At 35.7% G+C, this 20,043-nt stretch overlaps 1 protein-coding gene across 1 annotated transcript; it reads right to left on the bottom strand.

Moving 5' to 3' along the window:
• Positions 1-3: 3 nt before the first annotated feature.
• Positions 4-19,744, bottom strand: LOC100368928 (46 kDa FK506-binding nuclear protein-like). The gene is made up of 13 exons (XM_085506937.1): positions 19,575-19,744; positions 18,240-18,332; positions 10,484-10,642; positions 9,524-9,688; positions 7,597-7,698; positions 5,427-5,795; positions 5,119-5,150; positions 4,870-4,932; positions 4,528-4,599; positions 3,974-4,060; positions 2,950-3,079; positions 2,530-2,578; positions 4-126 (listed from the first exon to the last, which is right to left on the bottom strand). The coding sequence occupies exons 1-13, from the start codon at positions 19,582-19,584 to the stop codon at positions 48-50; spliced, it is 1,410 nt and encodes a 469-aa protein (XP_085363063.1). The 5' UTR covers positions 19,585-19,744; the 3' UTR covers positions 4-47.
• Between the last annotated feature and the right edge of the window lie 299 nt (positions 19,745-20,043).

The following is a 20,043-nucleotide window of genomic DNA, read 5'->3' as shown; positions in this document are numbered from 1 at the left end:
AACTTGTTTTCTCATGATAGAGGACCGTTGATCTATAAATAGCTCAACTAACTCACACTCTTCAGCTCCACTTCAAATGTCAGACTACTATTGGCTGGAATGCGTCCTACTTTTTTACTTCCATACCTACAATAAAACAAATTTTACTACATAACTACACAAACGTGACAAGTACAAGTTCCCTATAACACTGATTGAAGAAATACTTTATGGATTAATCTAACCCCCCTCCAATCCCTTATCTCATCTTATCCCCCTCCCATTCCCACCTTTTCCCAGAGTTTCTAATGTTCAACCTTCTTCACTAACATCAAATGGGGCAATATTATGACCTCAGAGAACCCCAAGTCACTGCTTTTTAAAAATAAGTTTTTCATAAAAAAAAAATACTTAAAATCTCTATGGATTTTCAATTTAGTCAAATTTAAATTTGAATATATACCCTGGTAGTCGAAATATGGTTATATTTCATCTTCATTAGCATATGGTACAGAAGCTCCATTCACTGAAACAAAATGGCCACAAGTCGGCCATATTGAGTCTGATCTGACAAACAAAGTGTCATGCATTAAAGGTACCATGAAGTTCAATGTACATACCAAGTTTGAACAAAATCTGTTCATGCATGACCAAGGTCCAGATCCGGAATTAGAGAAATGCTTGATTTTGATAAATTTTTAACATCAAACAAAACATCTATACTCAAAAATGCTACAGAAATGCTTAATTTTGAGTACATGTGCATATGTGCGACATGATGTATATCTAAAGTTTGGTTAAGGCATGTCAGATTGGCTCTGGAACTGCATTTCTTAAAACAAAATAGCCACCAGGCAGCCATTTTTAATCCAATCTAAAAACAAAGCCAATGTATCAAGGACCCATAATGTCCAATGTATGTACAGATTTTGAACATAATTTGTCCATAGATGACCAGCATCCAGTTCCGAAAATGCATGATTTTGATAATTTCTGCATAAAAAATGGCCGCCATTCTACGGATCATGAAACAAATGGACATGCACACATCACCCAAGATATACAAAATGTATAATGTATCATACTCGACTGCGTTAGCGCCCAGGGGCCTCAACTCAGAAAATCACGATTTTTTTAGGGGTGGGCGCTTACCCGAGCACCCCCCTCGAAAAAATTGCAAATGAAAATTTAGATTCATCATGTGGCAGATTACGTCTTTGAGGGAAAATCAAATTACAAAATTAGTTGTGTCGTCATTGATTTTCACAATGAAGAAACAGAAATGATCACAAAAAATATGCACATTTTATTACAATATTAATTACGTACCACCAGAATTTACGAAATTAAAAACATTAGAGTCTGTTGGAACACAGTCGAAGTCAAAATTTTCATATTATCTCCACTGACGAAGGTGTTGGATCGTACGCAAACTCTCGATGAAAATCACTTTCCGCCATGATGCATTTGCAGATTTTACCTGCAGCAGTGTCCTTTGACCTAATGAGTCAAGTTGGTTATTACCCAATTAGAATTCTGTGTGGTACCGACGCAATTCTTCGAAATTTCCCGAAGACTTTCCGGTAACGCAATGCGGATACTGGAATTGATTTCAGCGAATGAACGACATGGTTTTTCCAAAAAACTAGTAACTAGCCATTTTTGAGAGGTAAACTGAATATGGCATGAAATATTTACCGCATTTTGCTTGTATTAACAAGTCATTGTCGAAGCGAAGTTTACGCACGATTACGGTGGTCTACGCATTCACAACATGTTCACAGCTGTCGATATCCATGCTGTATCATATAAAAACGATTACCAATATTCGTTACGCAAGACCAAATTTTAAATTAGTTGCATTTTGAAGGGGTGGGCGCTTCGCGGAATGTGACCCCAAATATAAAAATTGTGCAAAAGTGGGGGATGGGCGCTTGCCCGGGCATGGGCGCTAACGCGGTCGAGTACGGTATTTGTGAAGTTTGAATGTGATCAGATGTCTAAGATACAGGTGGTGATGCACACAGACGAACGCATGCATATACACACGCACGCACGCACGCACAGGACAAAACACAAGTGCCTGTTTAATTAGTCATTGTCAAATGCAGGTCTAAATGGGGTCTAATAAAACCCAGTGAGATATATCCAATGCAACTAATAAAAGCACCAGGGATTTTTTTTAAACAAGGGAACAGGGGCGCAGTGCCCTTATGCCATAGCCATGCAATTCTGATTGACCAGGCAGGGATCACATGTGGCCACAGTCTTCAACTGTTACCTGTTTGATAGTAATTTTGGCCCCAAGGAAGCCATAGAATGCTCCATTTTAACTGGTAGGTAGAACCCCATCTCCCCCACTTGGTGGCACCGCTGAATTGCAGTGCTCCCTCTTGCAGTTTTTTTCTAGAAAAACCCCTGTTACCTAATCAAATGTGTTTATACAACGATTACACGAGACATCAACACCAGCTGTGGTATTTATACAATATAGCACACCACATCCAGTGTTCCCATAGCAACATTTATCAAACAGTACACAAATCTTACCCTTGTGATGAGGGAATTGTGATGATTCTCTTGCCACCAACTTTCATACCTATACACACAACAGAAAAAACATACAAATTAGTGTCCTATATTGATCCCAGCACTTGATGCAGTTTATTATACCCGGTAGTTGGACAAGGTTTGTACAAAAATTTACAGTATGCTCCATGGCAACACTGGATAATTTTATGCATTTATATAAAATAAATGAACTACGTTATTGAATGTGTATATTACAAACATTGTGCCTTGACAATGATATTTGTATAATGTATCATTTTGTATTAACAGGCTGTATTTTAAAAGGAATTTCTAAATGAGTCCTCTACTGTGTTAGCATTTACACAAAATCAATTGTCAATGCGAGATTGGATTGGGTGTATAACTATAGACCCACATGCATAGTAACATTAAACATACCTTGTACCCCTAGATCCCATCCTTTGATCACTTCACCTTTGCCAAGTCGAAAATTGAATGGTTTACCAGAAAGACACGAGTCAAACTGTTTATTATTTTTACTTAATTTACCTGTGTAGTACAGAGCCACCTATAGAAATAAGTAAATATTAATGTGATATTTCAATGGTTTAGGCAGCGCCAGTGTGTTACATTTGTGTAAAATCTAATTGACTAGTGGCCCAGTAAGTTAAATTAAAATCTGGCCCTGAAAGAGACATAAGAAGCCTCTTGATTCAACACTTCACAAATAATCTAAAAGTCAATTTGATACACAAAATGGTGATGTTGAGATTGAATCTAGTTTTTTAAAGTTGGTAATTATATTTATATTCCAAGTCGACAGGGTTCAGTTTACTGCATACAACCATATTACCAGCTTTTTTAATCCTTAGACAACCACCACCAAAACATACCTTTGAGCAACGCATGCATAAATTTTGTATAATGTGTGATAACTACTTTAAACACAGGAAGAACATAAAATACTAGTACAACCAGCTACCTCACAAACAAAAATAAACTAATTCCCATTGGGCGATGGGAAGTATAGTTTAGCATGTTCGCCTCACACCGAAGTGATTTTGGATTTGATTCCTGGAGCTGAATATTCACTCAGCAGATTAAATTCAAATACAGTTTTAGTCCCTGCCATCAAAACGTGCAGTATTAGGGTTGTTAGACTGGTTTACAGATGTAAACGTGCAATTAGCACCAAAGACGAATATTTACATATCAGGAAATGTTGCAAGGCAAAAATCTTAAAAAAAATAAAAATAATTCCATTTAAAAGTTTGTTTGTTGTGATTTTTTTCTTTACATTGATTACATTACAATAATAAAAAGTTATGTAGTTCACTATAGATTATTATTAATATTGTACATATAATGAACCAAAATTCTACCAAAAAAATGTATATTCTTATTTAAGATGAAGTTCAGCTATTTTTAGTTTCAACCTCCATAGCGTTTCATAAATACTCACCATCTTTCCAAGCTTGGCTATTTTACCACTTCCTTGTTTTAAGTCTTTTATAACAGTGCCACCTTTAAGTTTCTTTTGAAGAAGTTTCTGCAGAAAGTAAAATAATATACAACTGCCTTATGATCTAAATTGGGATGCAATGCACTACAGAGGAGCCTCTATAATAGGATGTAGAGACTGAGTCAAAATGAAATCTCTAAAATCAAGTTGAGTCAGCTTGGTGTCTGCTGGGAAGAGAGGTTTGTCATAAAAAAAAAAAAAAAAAGATTGTATATGGCCTAAAACCAAAACTGTTTTGTTTATTTTCGTATTTTGTATTTTGTTTACCTAATTAGATTTTTTCCAAGATTACTATATGGATGCATAATTTGCTGTTGAACCGCTGGTGTGAGATGGAACAAGTGTAACCAGGGGCAACAGTGACGAATCATGCAAGTTTTGAAGGCTCTACAGGATATCACATTTGATACTGCAATTAGCCTTTCAGTTTTCTGTTTTTCATCTTTCTCACCCGCTCCCACTTGACATTATCTGTACATAGTGAAAACTCATACCTGGGTTTTGCTGATCTCTTTTGGAGGTGTGTCAATGGACTCTGCATCACCAGATGTCATATCAGCCTGCTTCTGTAAAATAATCAACTATCATATTTTAAAAATATATTGAGCCAAAAAAATAAAAAACGGTTCTAGTTGTTATTTCCTGACTTGCAAGTGCAAACAGACCAGGAACTACAAGGTAGCTTTGTGCAAAACGCATCTCAGATATAATCTCTAAAATAATATCATCAGACATAGAAAAACTTCAAGAAATAAAAAACCAAAAAAATAGCCGAAAAAAAATAAATAGAAGGTACAATATATTTTGTGAACAAAGTTTAGCTATTTATTACGTACATTTTTGGCCCTGGCTTTCTTTCTTGGTCGAGACTTTTTCTTTTTTTCTTCAGAGCTGACAACCTGAGATAGAAAGATGGTCTAAAATCAGTATTGATTTATTTCAGTGAAGAACATAGATTATTGAGAATCTAAACTTAAACAATATGTTTTTGGATAACTAGATCTATATGGTCAAATATGACAGAAAAATAAATATGATATCATTTGCAAAAGGAAACTGTTGAATGAGAAAATTTGTTAGCTTACCATTTGATCACTTTTTTCAGTACTTGTATTTTCTAAAAATTAAACAATACAATATTATGTTATTAGTGATTACTATGAGGAAATGAATGGCAAATGTTATTTGACCTGATGATACACTGTCAATGTTCAGAATTGGGTAAAGATTGTTCTGAATGATTTAGTTATCACCAACTCACATCTATAATTTATTATTTTAAACAGGTTTGTCTTGGAAAAGCACATCCCAAGAGAACAATTATTGGTATTCACTGTTGAGTAATGTCCAGATTCATAAATCAATCAATAAACCAAACTGTTTGTTGCGTTACCTTCGTCATCACTTTCATCTTCATCTGCATCCTCCTCCTTATCATCATCATCATCGTCATCAGAGTCTTCATCAGTTCTATCATCTAATTCATAGTCATCTTCATCATCACTTGTGTCATCTTCCTCATTTTTGGCAACTTTTTTCTTCTTTTTTTTATCACCTACAGGGCTATAGTCTTCATCACTCAAATCATCACTTTCATCACTTGTATCATCGCTTTCTTCAACTTCTTTTGATTTATTATTAGGAATATAGTCTTCATCGTCTTCATCATCATCATCATCTTCATCACTCCCAGACATCTTTTTTCTCTTTGGTTTCTGATCTTCATCATTTGTTGATTGCTTCTTTTTGTTTCGTTTCTTGCCTTGGAGTTAATGAAATAATAATACCCATCATTATCCATTGTTATTTAGCAATTTACAATGCTAAATGTAAAGAAACTAAATAACTGTATGTCATTAACAACTCTTAATTTACAGAAAGACAGATAGAAAGGCAGGTAAAGAGAGACAGGGACAGAGAGATGGAAAGAGAGACAGGGACAGAGAGATGGAAAGAGAGACAGGGACAGAGATGAAAAGAGAGCGACAGTGACATAGAGATGGAAAGACAGAGACAGGGACAGAGAGATGGAAAGAGAGGGACAGAGAGATGGAAAGAGAGGGACAGAGAGATGGAAAGAGAGGGACAGAGAGATGGAAAGAGAGAGACAGAGAGATGGAAAAAGAGGGACGAGGACAGAGAGATAGTAAGAGAGAGAGAGATGGAAAGAGAGAGACAGGGACAGAGATGGAAAGACAAAGACAGGGACAGAGAGATGGAAAGAGAAAGACAGGGATAGAGAGACTGAAAGAGAGACAGGGACAGAGATGGAAAGAGAGGGACAGAGAGATGGAAAAAGAGGGACGAGGACAGAGAGATAGTAAGAGAGAGAGACAGGGGAGAGAGAGACAGGGACAGAGATGGAAAGACAGAGACAGGGACAGAGAGACAGAAAGAGAGAGGGACAAAGAGATGGAAAGAGAGAGACAGAGAGATGGAAAGAGAGGGACGAGGACAGAGAGATAGTAAGAGAGAGAGAGAGATGGAAAGAGAGAAACAGGGACAGAGATGGAAAGGGAGAGACAGGGACAGAGAGATGGAAAGACAGACAGGGACAGAGAGATGGAAAGAGAAAGACAGGGATAGAGAGACGGAAAGAGAGACAGGGACAGAGAGATGGAAAGAGAGGGACAGAGAGATGGAAAGAGAGGGACAAGGACAGAGAGATAGTAAGAGAGAGAGACAGGGGAGAGAGAGATGGAAAGAGAGATACAGAAACAGAGATGGAAAGACAGAGACAGGGACAGAGAGATGGAAAGAGAGACAGGGACAGAGAGATGGAAAGAGAGAGACAGGGACAGAGAGATGGAAAGAGAGAGACAGGGACAGAGAGATGGAAAGAGAGACAGGGACAGAGAGATGGAAAGAGAGACAGGGACAGAGAGATGGAAAGAGAGAGAGGGACAGAAAGATGGAAAGAGAGAGAGAGGGACAGAAAGATGGAAAGAGAGACAGGGACAGAGAGATGGAAAGAGAGAGACAGGGACAGAGAGATGGAAAGAGAGAGACAGGGACAGAGAGATGGAAAGAGAGAGACAGGGACAGAGAGATGGAAAGAGAGAGACAGGGACAGAGATGGAAAGAGAGAGACAGGGACAGAGAGATGGAAAGAGACAGGGACAGAGAGATGGAAAGAGAGAGACAGGGACAGAGAGATGGAAAGAGAGACAGGGACAGAGAGATGGAAAGAGAGAGACAGGGACAGAGAGATGGAAAGAGAGAGACAGGGACAGAGAGATGGAAAGAGAGACAGGGACAGAGAGATGGAAAGAGAGAGACAGGGACAGAGAGATGGAAAGAGAGAGACAGGGACAGAGAGATGGAAAGAGAGAGACAGGGACAGAGAGATGGAAAGAGAGGCAGGGACAGAGAGATGGTAAGAGAGAGACGGGGACATAGAGATGAAAAGAGAGAGACAGAGAGAGACACAGAGACTGAGTGACAGTGACAGTGACAGACATCTGTTCAATAAACAACATCTCTTTTGTTGGTGGTCATCATGTTTTACACTGGACAATTTGTTTTGCTATTTCCAAGGTGATATTTTGTCAATCTCATCTTACGTTTCCCTGGTTTCCACTCCTCTTCTTCACTTTCTTCATCCTCCTCTAAATTACCATTTATACCATTTACTGTCAGTGCAAGTTGTTGAAGAGTTGGCACTTCTGTGAACCAATCATATTAAACGAACATCTTCAGTTAAAGTTTATAAACGTAGATCATACAAACAAAATTAAAGTAATACCATATTTATCCTGGTAAGAGCCCAGGGTTCTGAACATGGAAAATTGCCAAAAAATAGGGGTGCGAGTTTGTCCGGAAATCCCTGGCAAAAAGAAACGTAAATTGCAAAAACACACAGATCAAACTGCGACAGGGAATAGAACAGTAAATAAAAACATGCAAGAGAAATAAATGAACAATACGCAACATTAGAAGTAAAACAAAAATAATGTATTGCTTATAATGTAACAAATAAACCAGAAATAATAAAAATCAACAGTGTAATACATGTAAACTCAAAATGAACTAAAATGTCACAGGTTAAACTGCGTAAAATTATTTCCGGTTTTGACAAATACTGGATCAACAGTCATACACGAAAACAAATTTACACAGTGAAAATTACGAAAGTTCATAGTTTCAAAAAAAATCTCAGATCTCTAATTTGTAGTACGTTCATGGCCATCTTCGTCAAAATCAAAACCCTCAAAGTCCAAGTCGGCGTCATTCTCGGCGTCAAACAAGATCCCTACAGCTTCGTCCTAAAGTTTGTCACTGTCGTCGCACACAATTTTGACTTAGCACTTTTAATCCACGGATTTCGTTGTCGTTACACTTTTAATTCATGTCTAATAACAATAAAGAGACTAAAAAATTTGGCTCGCGAAGAACGACTCTGCTGCAATGGCGTACAATGATTTTATTTACAGTTTGTCAATCATCTTTGACCTTTAAACATCTGCTTCTGATTGGCTAAGAATGACATCACTACTAGTGTTTCATCATAGAGGTCAACATTGCTTTTTTATCAGACTGTATGCTCATCAATCACGGTGAAAGTTATCATTCAGCAAGTTCTGGCTATTGAAGATTTTTTTCCAACGACAGAAGAAGAAGAAAAGCAATAGCGGTGATGAAAGATGGTAAAACAAAAGTCTTCGGCGTAACATTGCAAAATTGCTGGCCCCAGTTATGGATTCGCAAGCTGCTACAAAATATTTTATAAAGCCAAAACAACGTGCTTTCAACCACTCTCCAAGGTACGGGTTGCTACAATATTACAACACTGGTTTCATTGTTGACTACGCTAAAGCCGAACGAGTGCGACACTTGCTTCACGGCTCTCCATATACTATAAGATTTGCTTGAATTGTTTCTATAATTACACACAAACCAAATGACCTTTTTCAGGGCCACGACATATTTCAAAAAGAGAACCACCGTTTCCGCTTTAATATACATTTTTGTTGACTTGCTGGCTGTTATGTTTCTGATAATAAATCTTAAAAAAGTAAATGTAAACTGCGTAAATAGTGGTGACCCAACACGCTGCTCTATTTATGTCACAGCTATTTCGCGTTAACTCCTCGTTTTACGCAATTGACAATTATTTTTTGAATTTTTTATTGTTAATACAAGAACAAAAACAGGTTTTTGTTATTTTATTACAGATGTAGAAAAAACAAACCCTGGGCATATGCTAGGATATGACCTCAATTCCTTTATTTTATCAAAAGTTGGGGGTGGGTGTTTGTCCAAGCTTGGGCTCTTAGCGGGATAAATACGATAATAAAATTACAGAAAAATGCTAGACAAATACATTGTACATGCAATATGGGACTGTCACAAATGAAACAAAATATTGTCAGATTCTTTGTTTCAAAGTGAATATGACCTGAACAAAACAGTGGGGAGATCATAAATTAGGTATTAGTATAATGTAATATTTAAGAGTTATGGTCAGGCGATCATATATGCCTCCCCTACCCTCATGATCTTCATCTTCTTCTTCTGCTTCTGACGCTGATGACTCAGTGTCCGTGGTTACAGATGAGCTTCCTGATGTCAAATCACCTTCGTCACCTTCCTCCATGTTTGGAAAATCAACTTCCTTGTTTTCCGGGATTTCATATCCAGTTAAATGAACCACCCCTACATAAAATATTCAGTTAAGGTTTATATTTGAGGGTTATAATTCTATAAAAAGTAATTGCATTATATAGTCCTTGCAAGTTCTCAAGTTTAGGAAATATACAAGTTTGATGAACATGAACCATCTTGTCTGATCTGACAAACAAAGTGAGGTGCATTAAAATCCCATAAAGTGTAATGTACATGTAATGTAATCTGTCTATGCATGACCAAGGTCAAGATTCCGAATTAATTTTGATGAATTTTTAATCACCATGGCGATTAGCTTTTGAATTGCGATTAAAATGAAATATCTAAGTCATCATTTAGTGATTTGAAACATTCTAGCTGGAGACATTCTGTTGCATAATACATACTATACAGCACTTCTATTCACATTTCAACATTCAATGATCACTGCACAGTCTGATTGATTAAACTAAGTATTTTCCTGTTAACCTTTTGACCACTAGTTCCCTCTTTTCATCACAAATTCACAAAATAGTCCTGTTTATATATAGTCTGTACTTTCCTTCCGAAAATTGGGACAAAAATTTTGTCTGTTGGCTCCAAAATTAGGGTTCATTTCTAGAAATATTGAAGAATATAAGAAACAAATTTTCTTGATAAAGTTTGGTGGTAAAAAGGTTAATGAATCAGTGCTGAGCAATACAAGAATTAGAAGAAAATTTAAAGTGATTTGCTCCAAGACTTTTTCGTGAACGGAAATTGCATGAGATTAGTGTACATCAGCTATATCATATCGGTATACGCTTGAATGACCATGTCCATAGCGAGAGCGATGACAATAGTTACCTGTTCCTTCAATGAAGAAAGTGACTTCTTCTCCCTCTGTGAAGTTCAAGCTTAAAGGTTGCTGGACAAGTTTACCATATTCAAGAGTACAAATTAGAAATTCTGCCTTTTCATGTTTCACCATGATGGACACCAATGGACTACTAAGTTTCTTGACATCTGTCAACAGAAGAAAACTTACTGATAAGAACATGCAATGTCCGCGTAAAAAAAAAAACTAAAAAGTTTAGTTGCACATTTAGAAGCACACATGCTTCTAATAGTTATCAAATTGAAGATGTATAATTTTGTTTATAGTAATATAGTTGAAACATAAGCATGTCAGAAGTATTAATCCAGAAGATAATGCTTGATTATGATGATTTTTTTTAACATTAAAATGATTGACATCTTGTATCTGATCGTCAAACGAGTACTTGTCCATATTGAGAAATATTATTCTGGAACAGCATTAATTAAAACAAAATGGCCACCAGTCAGCCATTTTGAATCCGATCTGAAAAGTAAAATGATGTGCATCAGGAACCAATAATCTCTAATGTATATACCAAGTTTGATCAAAATCCATCCATAAATACCAAGATCCAGTTCTGGAATGTCAAAAATCAGTGATTGATCTAGGAATTCATTAAGTGGGGCCACTGGGGCCCCTCTTGTAAGAGAACAAGGGCCATGAAAAAATACTGGGGGCCCTGAAGTGTTTACTTGGCACAAATCAACCAGTTTACTGGTTGTCAGGATTGTCTGGAGCATAAGTGAAATACAGCAATCTAGTGGCAGGTCTGAAGAATTTTCCAGCATTTAAAAGCCTGAATGCATAAAAAATGATATTTTTATTGAACAACATTATATTGAACACTCACTTGTTGTCCTATAAACAAGTTTTATAGTACTGAACAGTGCCCTTTACTAATACCTTCTTCATGACCACTTACATCTACCTACTGGGACAATTAATGGAACATTGACAAACGGAAGCTGTAGAAGCTCCAGTGCTTGCTAGAAAAGACTACATGTAAGCAAGTATTTCAGTTATTTTTTTATTTATCATAAATTGCAACAAAACACAACTGGGGAAAGACACTTCAAAAACAAATGTTGCAACAAAATGCATGAGAAAATAATATATTCACCATTTCACTATGGAATACTTATAATTTCACTTTTTGGGTATAGAAATCAAATCAGCTGGGTTAAACTTTGTTGGATACCAATTCACTGCTTTTTACTTAGTGTTGACAGATTGTCACTCTTATACATAACATTGAAATGTCAATTCTTCACAGGTGGTAATGGATGGGTTCTGGTGTGACACTGACAGTGGGTGCTACCGTTCATTATTTTAACACAGTCTGGGGATAACCACCTTTTCTGCAAGAAAAAGAAAGTTGGAAGAGTCAAGATACATTCTAATATTGTAACCATTGTTATGTCTGTAAATCATTTTGCATAGATCAATAACAATACTTTTTTTTAAATTTACAGGTTTTTGGGTAGTTTTTAAGATCTATGCGTTTTTTATAAGAAACAACACAACATCACCCAGAGTTCTTGAATTATATTTTGAAAAAACGCCATAAAATTAATTCTGATAGCCAACTAAAGCATTCTGAAACCCAGTGTGTGCATACAATAATACATAGAGAACTGTTTCAAAACTATAGAGGAAAAACTGAAAACAATATAGTCAGCTATCTCGAGATAAGGTCATGTACATGGCTTTAGTAATCCAAACATTCACCAACACAAATATGAACAAGCAGCCTATCGGCTGAGATAGCTCCGCTGTTAGAAATGCACATTTCAATTAAAGAACTGAAGACATCATCAGAAAATGAACAATATGTATAGTATCAAAGCAATCGGACTTACAGTTTTTAACAAGAAGTCGAAAATATCACTTTCTACCAAAAATGACTAAAATATTCACCAAAATTAGAGAATTGAAGATATCATCACGAAATGAACAAATCTGAGAAAGGTCTACATGTAGTATCTATATATGTAATATCAAAGCAATTGAACTTTTGGTTTTTAACAAGAAGTCGAAAATATCACTTTTTACCAAATATGACAAAAATATTCACCAAAATTATAGAATCCAAGATATCATCACGAAATGAACAAATCTGAGAAAGGTCTACATGTAGTATCTAAATATGTAATATCAAAGCAATTGAACTATTGGTTTTTAACAAGAAGTCGAAAATATCACTTTTTACTAAAAATTACAAAAATATTCACGAAAATTAGAGAATTGAAGACATCATCACAAAATGAACAAATCTGAGAGAGGTCCAAATATAGTACCTATATATGTAATATCAAAGCAATCGGACTTGTGGTTTTTAACAAGAAGTCGAAAATATCACTTTTTACCAAAAATTACAAAAATATTCACCAAAATTAGAGAATTGAAGATATCATCACAAAATGAACAAATCTGAGAGAGGTCTACATGTAGTACCTATATATGTAGTATCAAAGCAATTGGACTTGCGGTTTTTAACAAGAAGTCGAAAATATCACTTTTTACCAAAAATGATAAAAATATTCACCAAAATTAGAGAATTAAAGATATCATTACAAAATGAACAATTCTGAGAGAGGTCCACATGTAGTACCTATATATGTAATATCAAAGCAATTGCACTTGCGGTTTTTAACAAGAAGTCGAAAATATCACTTTTTACCAAAAATGACAAAAATATTCACCAAAATTAGAGAATTAAAGATATCATTACAAAATGAACAAATCTGAGAGAGGTCCACATGTAGTAGCTATATATGTAATATCAAAGCAATTGCACTTGCGGTTTTTAACAAGAAGTCGAAAATATCACTTTTTACCAAAAATGACAAAAATATTCACCAAAATTAGAGAACTAAGGATATCATTACAAAATGAACAAATCTGAGAGAGATTCACATGTAGTACCTATATATGTAATATCAAAGTAATTATACTTGCGGTTTTTAACAAGAAGTCGAAAATATCACTTTTTACCAAAAATGACAAAAATATTCACCAAAATTAGAGAATTGAAGATATCAACATGAAATGAACAAACCTAAGAGAGGTCCACCCAAGGTACATATACACCAAGTATCAAAGCATTCAGGCTTGTAGTTTTCAAGAAGAAGTCGAAAAAGTAAAACATTGACACGGACGACGACGACGGACAATCACTCATATGATAAGCTCCGCTCGACAAAGTCGACAGCGGAGCTAAAAACAACCCAATTTATTTTTCCCTACTTTTATTTGCTTGTCAGTTTTTATTTTCCTGTGTGTATTTTTATTCTCACTTTAATTGTTTGCTTATCTTTATTCACATCTGTATTGCATTTTAGTCAAAATCCTGATAAAGATACGAACGCAATAAAGATAATTATTATTACAAAAAATAGTCTTATATTTTGGTTTCACGTGTAATGTAATGTTGACCTACAAAACACTTCGCAACTTTGCTTTGATAATACATGGTATAGTACTAAGTAGGCTCTTTTGCTGGTCATAATTTTCAAAGTAAAAGTGTAATTTATTAAAATAACATTAGCATTGAAAACAATGAATACCGTAACAGTGTTATGATTGTGTTTACGTACCTGTGGGTGCCACTGATTAACATCGGAACTAGTATCACTGCTAGTTACCGTTGTATCTGTTATCCCATATTTATCCGGCCCTCCAAACGTTCAGAAGTCTCAGAAACTGTTTCTGGGGTATCATTTTCTTTCATAGAACGAACTGATGCCCGAAGATGAACTCATTCATCAACCGCTGGCTTTTATTCGCCATGCTGTTTATTTGCACACGGTCTACTTGAAGTGGTCACGTGATGAAATTTGCGACATTATTGTCGCAAAAGATGTTGCCACGAAGTAAGTAATGGGTCGTTAAGGTCAATCAGCCTCTTTACGGTAAAAACAACGCAACTACGTAATTGTTTCATTAAATTGGCAGGACAAAAATGTTGCGCCCAAACTGGCGCACAGTGGTATGAATAACGCGTCAACTTTGATTTTTTTGCGCAAATTGCGCAATGGCGCAGCCTAGATCAAACACTGAAAAATGCTTGATTTTTGATGACTGGCATTTGGCCATTTTGAATCAGATAGTCAAACCAATATATCTATGTCATGATGTATAATGAATATATAAAATTTGATCATAATCAGTCAAAACTTGGCAGAGGTATGGCACTAGAACTGCATTTATGAAAACAACCGGCTATTTTAAATTGGATCTGAAAAATAAAAATGTGCATCAAGGTCTCATAATGTCCAATGTATGTACCAAGTTTAAACAAAATACATCCATAAATGCTTGATTTTGATGATTTTTTAGCACAAAAATGGCCACCATTCTGCCATCTTGAATGAGATTGTGAAAGTGATGTGCATATGTATAATATTATGTATGATGTATGTGTGAAGTTTGATTGACACATGCACGAACACACGGACGCACAAAGGTCAAAATATAAGTCTCTGTTTTCGGTGTCTAAACGGGGACTAATAAGAAGTGGGCATATGCCAGAGGATCGCCTCAGAAAACATTGTGACTATGTTACCTTCTTGAAAAATTGTCCAAATGACAATTTCCATTCATCATGCCGCATTAAGGGAAATATTACGTCTTTAAGGGTGGCGTCATAATTGCACCTTCACAGTAGAGAAACAAAAATGTTCACAAAAAATATTTTATTACAATATTATTCACATATATTTACAATCTAAAAGTTCAAAAGTGATTAGGATCAGTGGGAAAATAGCGAGTCTAGGACAAGATCTTCATTATTGTCCTCGTCATGGAATGTTTATAAACGTACACAAACTCCAAAGCAATTTCCGCCATGATGGTTTTGTGTATTTGACCTGAAACAACATCTTTTGACCCGACAGCGTATTTTTGCAACAAAGTGCAGAAGTAATTATCAGTAATTGCAACATTTGGTTCATTGTGAGTAAAAACAGAGCAAAGAGTGCAAACCACGTTGTGCTGCTCGCCATGCATTGTGAAAATTACTCGTTTTTCTCGTAAAAGCACAAACCGAATAGCCCTTTTCAGGTCCACCAAACACTCGTACAAAAGAGAGCTACCATACCATTATTGATTTATCATGCAATACAACTTATTACATGCATATAAACAACATCAACAACTCAAGATTCAACCAATTATCAAAGACCTCAATTCGTTAAATGTCTAAAAATAAGGGGATGGCTCATACTGGCTTATATGACTGGGAAAGTATGGACCGTTAAAGTCAAGAAGTGATGCAATAATGAGAAACAAAAACGGTTGCAAAATAATCATTGTTCTCAACTTTAAGGGAGTTAGAGTAAATGTTACACAGTCTAGAAACTGTCAAGATGAGAGTCAAGCATACGATTATTTCTGTACAGATTATTTACGACATTGTTTTTGATGAGTGCAGAGATTGTAATATACTACAAGAAAGTAGCTAGACACGTCATTCTAACATTGTGAACAATATGGGATGATGAACTGCTTCCCAGTATTTAAAGTTAATAAATATGGGTGACAAATAGCACAAGTAATCACTTGTTCGAATCGCACGGTTCCGTGTCTTCGACCTATAGGCCTCTACACGATACCGTGCGGGACCGCATAGGCTAATTGCGTATCTTAAGCAGTGAGATCTGATTGGGCGCGCCTCAAAACAAGGCGCCCAATCAGCTTGGACGTACCAAATTATAAAACAAAATTCCATTTCCTGTTTTTGTCGCTATGAAGACATCCTTCCCACATAAAACTGCGTTACAGTTTGGTACCAAATATTCAAATTATAAACATTCATTCTCATTTTAATTTAGCAGGGTAATTATGATGGTTCAAATGCACGCTGACAGTTATTGAATTCAATGAGGGCAGTAATCAGTCATCAAAGCATTGTGATTGGTGTTTTCAATCACTGGATATTCATATAGGTTTATTAACGTTTTAAGAAAAAAACTACGTTGCCCAAATGAAATTTACTGAATGAAGTTTGTTTTATTAAAGCGAACCTAAATGCGGCCTTAATTTATAGTTGTGTATATTCTAAACTGTATTCGAAATAATATTGCAGTGGTTTAATTTTGTTTTAATTATAACTGTAGCTTGAATAGACATTTGAAGTGCTTGCCATGGAGGCCATTCATGGAAGGGAATAAATAACAAATGAACATATTTAACATCCGGGTACTTTTCAAAGTTATGACGTTTTAGTATCTGATCATATTCGTATACGCCATTGTACATAGCCGTTCATGCTGCCAAGCATTGTGTACTACTAGTATAAACTTAACTTTTATATGCACAATGTGCTTTTCAGAACTTTGGTTAGAACATTACACGTTTGAACCACAGTATTCTGACAGTGAAAGCCCAATTGTGTTAAAGCATCGTACTTTCCCGATCGTGAAGCCCATCCCGAGTATGAAGCCCATCCCTCTATTTTTAGGCATTTATCGAGTTGAGGGCATTCACAATTGTAAGCCCAGAGGACGATATTTTTTAAAATATGCATGTAAAAAGTGTGTTTCATTTCATAATAATTGGTATTGATACGATAGTTTGGTTTGTACTTTATGAGAAAACTCGCATTGATTTCAGAGTGCATGGCGAAAGTACACAACATGGTTTGCATCCTTTCTATTCTGTCATTTACTCAGGATGAACCTCTATGTTGCAATTCTGGAGTAATCCATATTACTTTGAGTAGCAGCTTTTGGACCCACAATGCATTTCAACTTGACTCGGACTGACAGTCATGGCGGAATACTTATTCAAAGTAGAGTTTGTTTATTATCGGGATACAAAAATTATACCAATATATATCACAAGCTGAGTTTCATAGTGGTGACTTTGATTACAACAGTTTTATCGACCGCCTCACTAGCGAGACACCATTTTTACAACGAATGAACGCACTTCGCGTTCAAATTATTGACGAAGAAAATCCGAAATTGGATTTATCGACAAACCATCGATTCAAACAGTTGGTCATCGGCAATCTTTGTTCAACTACATCAGGAGGCATAATAAAGACAAAACTATTCATTCTGGATGGGTCATCACCTATGATGAAACAGAATGAAAACCAACCGTGTGACCGACTGCCGGCTTATCTACTGAAGCTGGTAAAATATCAAAGCGGATAAAACCAGACTTTCACTTGGACACACGCACGGTTGCTAGATCCGCTATGGACTCAGACAATTTTTTCCATATATTATACGCAGTAGATTTCATCACACCAAGCCTTTTCGCTATGTCAGCAAATGATATTCCTTCTAAATACAGCTCAACTATCTTTTCGCGAATCGCAGGTTGAGTCGGGAATCCCTGTTTACTGCGCTGTGAATGTGACAGACAGTCAACAAGTGCGTGATTGGATAGTGGAGCGGCGACTTGAAGTCTGGGTGCATCGCGAATGTATCAAAACAACATTTACCGACAATGTTGATAATAACTTGCTGTAGTGTAGCAATATTTAGTTAAACATAATCGTTCAAAGAATGACTGAAACGATAGTAATAAATACAAACACCAAATTAGGTTCTATTTAGTTCCCCTTTAACTAGAGTAATGTTAATTGTATTTCTGGGTTTGTAAATTATACAAGTAGTTGTATTTTTCGCAGACATTATAATAATCACCTGTTCCAGATTAGTGGTAGAGGGGACTGTAGATAAATAGTTTGTTTTGTTTCATTAAATATTGTTATTTATTCTATATGCTTACCTTTCTCATCTTTTGTTTCCAGTGCTGCCATGGAGATATGGAACGACTCTTCAACAGTCTGGGTGTAATGTTTGCCATCATCGATGGTTATTCCTAGAAAATAGTAAATATGAACGTTATACGACATCCAATCAAGTGTGGCCATTAGTCCCTGAAAATGGCGGCTGATTTAGAAGTATATTTCACTACTTGCTATTGACTAGTGACACATCACAAGTTTTCACCTGTCATTTTGAAAATATAAATGACTTTAAAAAGCCACAAAAATTTTCAAGGAGTTGTTTATAAATTTGAATGAACACCTCGCATTAGTGGAAAAAACAGTTGCGATAGAAATCTCCAACAATTGGTTTGACCTTTGACTCAACGATACACCCAATTCGACAATACTATTCAAAATATGTTTTGTGAACGATTAATAATTTGAAACATTTTAATTATAACTGATCGGATCTATGTTCTGCATAAATTAGCAATGAATGGTTGAAAGAATAATCATAAGTAATGGCTGTTTATACCAAGACCTATGTAGCCAATAGCAATTGTGTTATGCTTTTAATGTAGAATGCTTCACGAATATTTCATTAATTGCCATCAATAACATTCACACCTTTTTGAATCTTGTTGTAATCTGTATGATTTATATTTTATTTGCTCTGTTACTAGTATACATGTAAATAAAAGGAAAGTTGGTCTACCCATATGATTTTTAGCAAAAATAGATAAATTTTCTGATCAGATTCTTGCTCATGAGAAATTCTTATTGACAATATTACAAAATAATTCTATTCAAAATCCACTACTAATAAATTTCTGAACACAATGCAGTAAGAATCTTATGGTCAAAACAAGTCAGTTCTTCTCCTGAAAGAGCAAATACAGTATTCACAATTTATAAATATTTTAAAAATATGGATGTTCTATTTAAATACCTTTTAACTGAAACATCAATACCTCGCAAAAAACAATATTTGGGGAAGGGGGGGTACATTTTATAGTTATAAATATACCATGCATGTATACTACAGAAATATACAATAAAGAAAATGTCGTGTATTTTATACTCAAGTATAGAACATGTGTGTAAAAACACCTCAAGCAATGAAACCTACACACCAATAAACTGTCGTATATGTACTGTCTTTAAAAGATGTTGACTGGCGCGGCAGAGAGAAGCAAGCTACACTCACGCAAAACAGGCAGGCACAGGCGAATTGATCGTAAACACAATAAAAGTGGAATAGTCGATTAAATAACGTCTGTGTTGATGCCTTGTAGTCCAGGTACACGTGTATTCTATCGAATATTTTGACATTTAACTTTAAAAGTCCTTACCCCAAAACATGTCGAAAAGAGATCCGTTTCGGTACGGTGTCCAACAGAAACCTTTGTTCTTCCCTATTGAAATCAAGCCCTTATAATTGTACACAGACAAGGTTAGACAAGGATTTGGAGCAGTGGAGATTGTAGAGAACTACTACACATGGCCACTCTTTCAACCCCAGTTGCGCACAAAGAGGGTGACAGTTTGTCGTAAATGGGAGTCGTAAACGTTTGAGGGCGCTAGACACTAACGTGAGATCTGCAATCAGAAACCCTTGTGATGCATGATGGCATACTCTATTACAGCGTTTGATTTTCTAAGGATTAAGAAAATTGAAGAGAAAGTCCCCGTACAGATTAACAAAGAAGATAGTAATAAAGTAAGTATGTACTAGTTACTTAAATAATTTCATTGTGAGCATTATTTGATTAATTCTAAAAATAAAAAAAATGTGTGAGTTTCTGTCCACATACACCTCGA

The sequence above is a fragment of the Saccoglossus kowalevskii genome, chromosome 13 (assembly GCF_978046115.1).
Source record: "Saccoglossus kowalevskii chromosome 13, keSacKowa6.1, whole genome shotgun sequence".
Lineage (NCBI taxonomy): Eukaryota > Metazoa > Hemichordata > Enteropneusta > Harrimaniidae > Saccoglossus > Saccoglossus kowalevskii.
Note: the sequence above shows the minus strand (reverse complement) of the source record. Positions and strands in the feature narration are given on the sequence as shown.

Coding starts and splice junctions, on each gene's coding strand:
- LOC100368928 (XM_085506937.1), bottom strand. Junction 5,796..7,596: donor GGAGTGGAAACCAGGGAAAC/GTAAGATGAGAT, acceptor ATTAACTCCAAG/GCAAGAAACGAAACAAAAAG. Junction 2,579..2,949: donor ATGGGATCTAGGGGTACAAG/GTATGTTTAATG, acceptor TTGTGTGTATAG/GTATGAAAGTTGGTGGCAAG.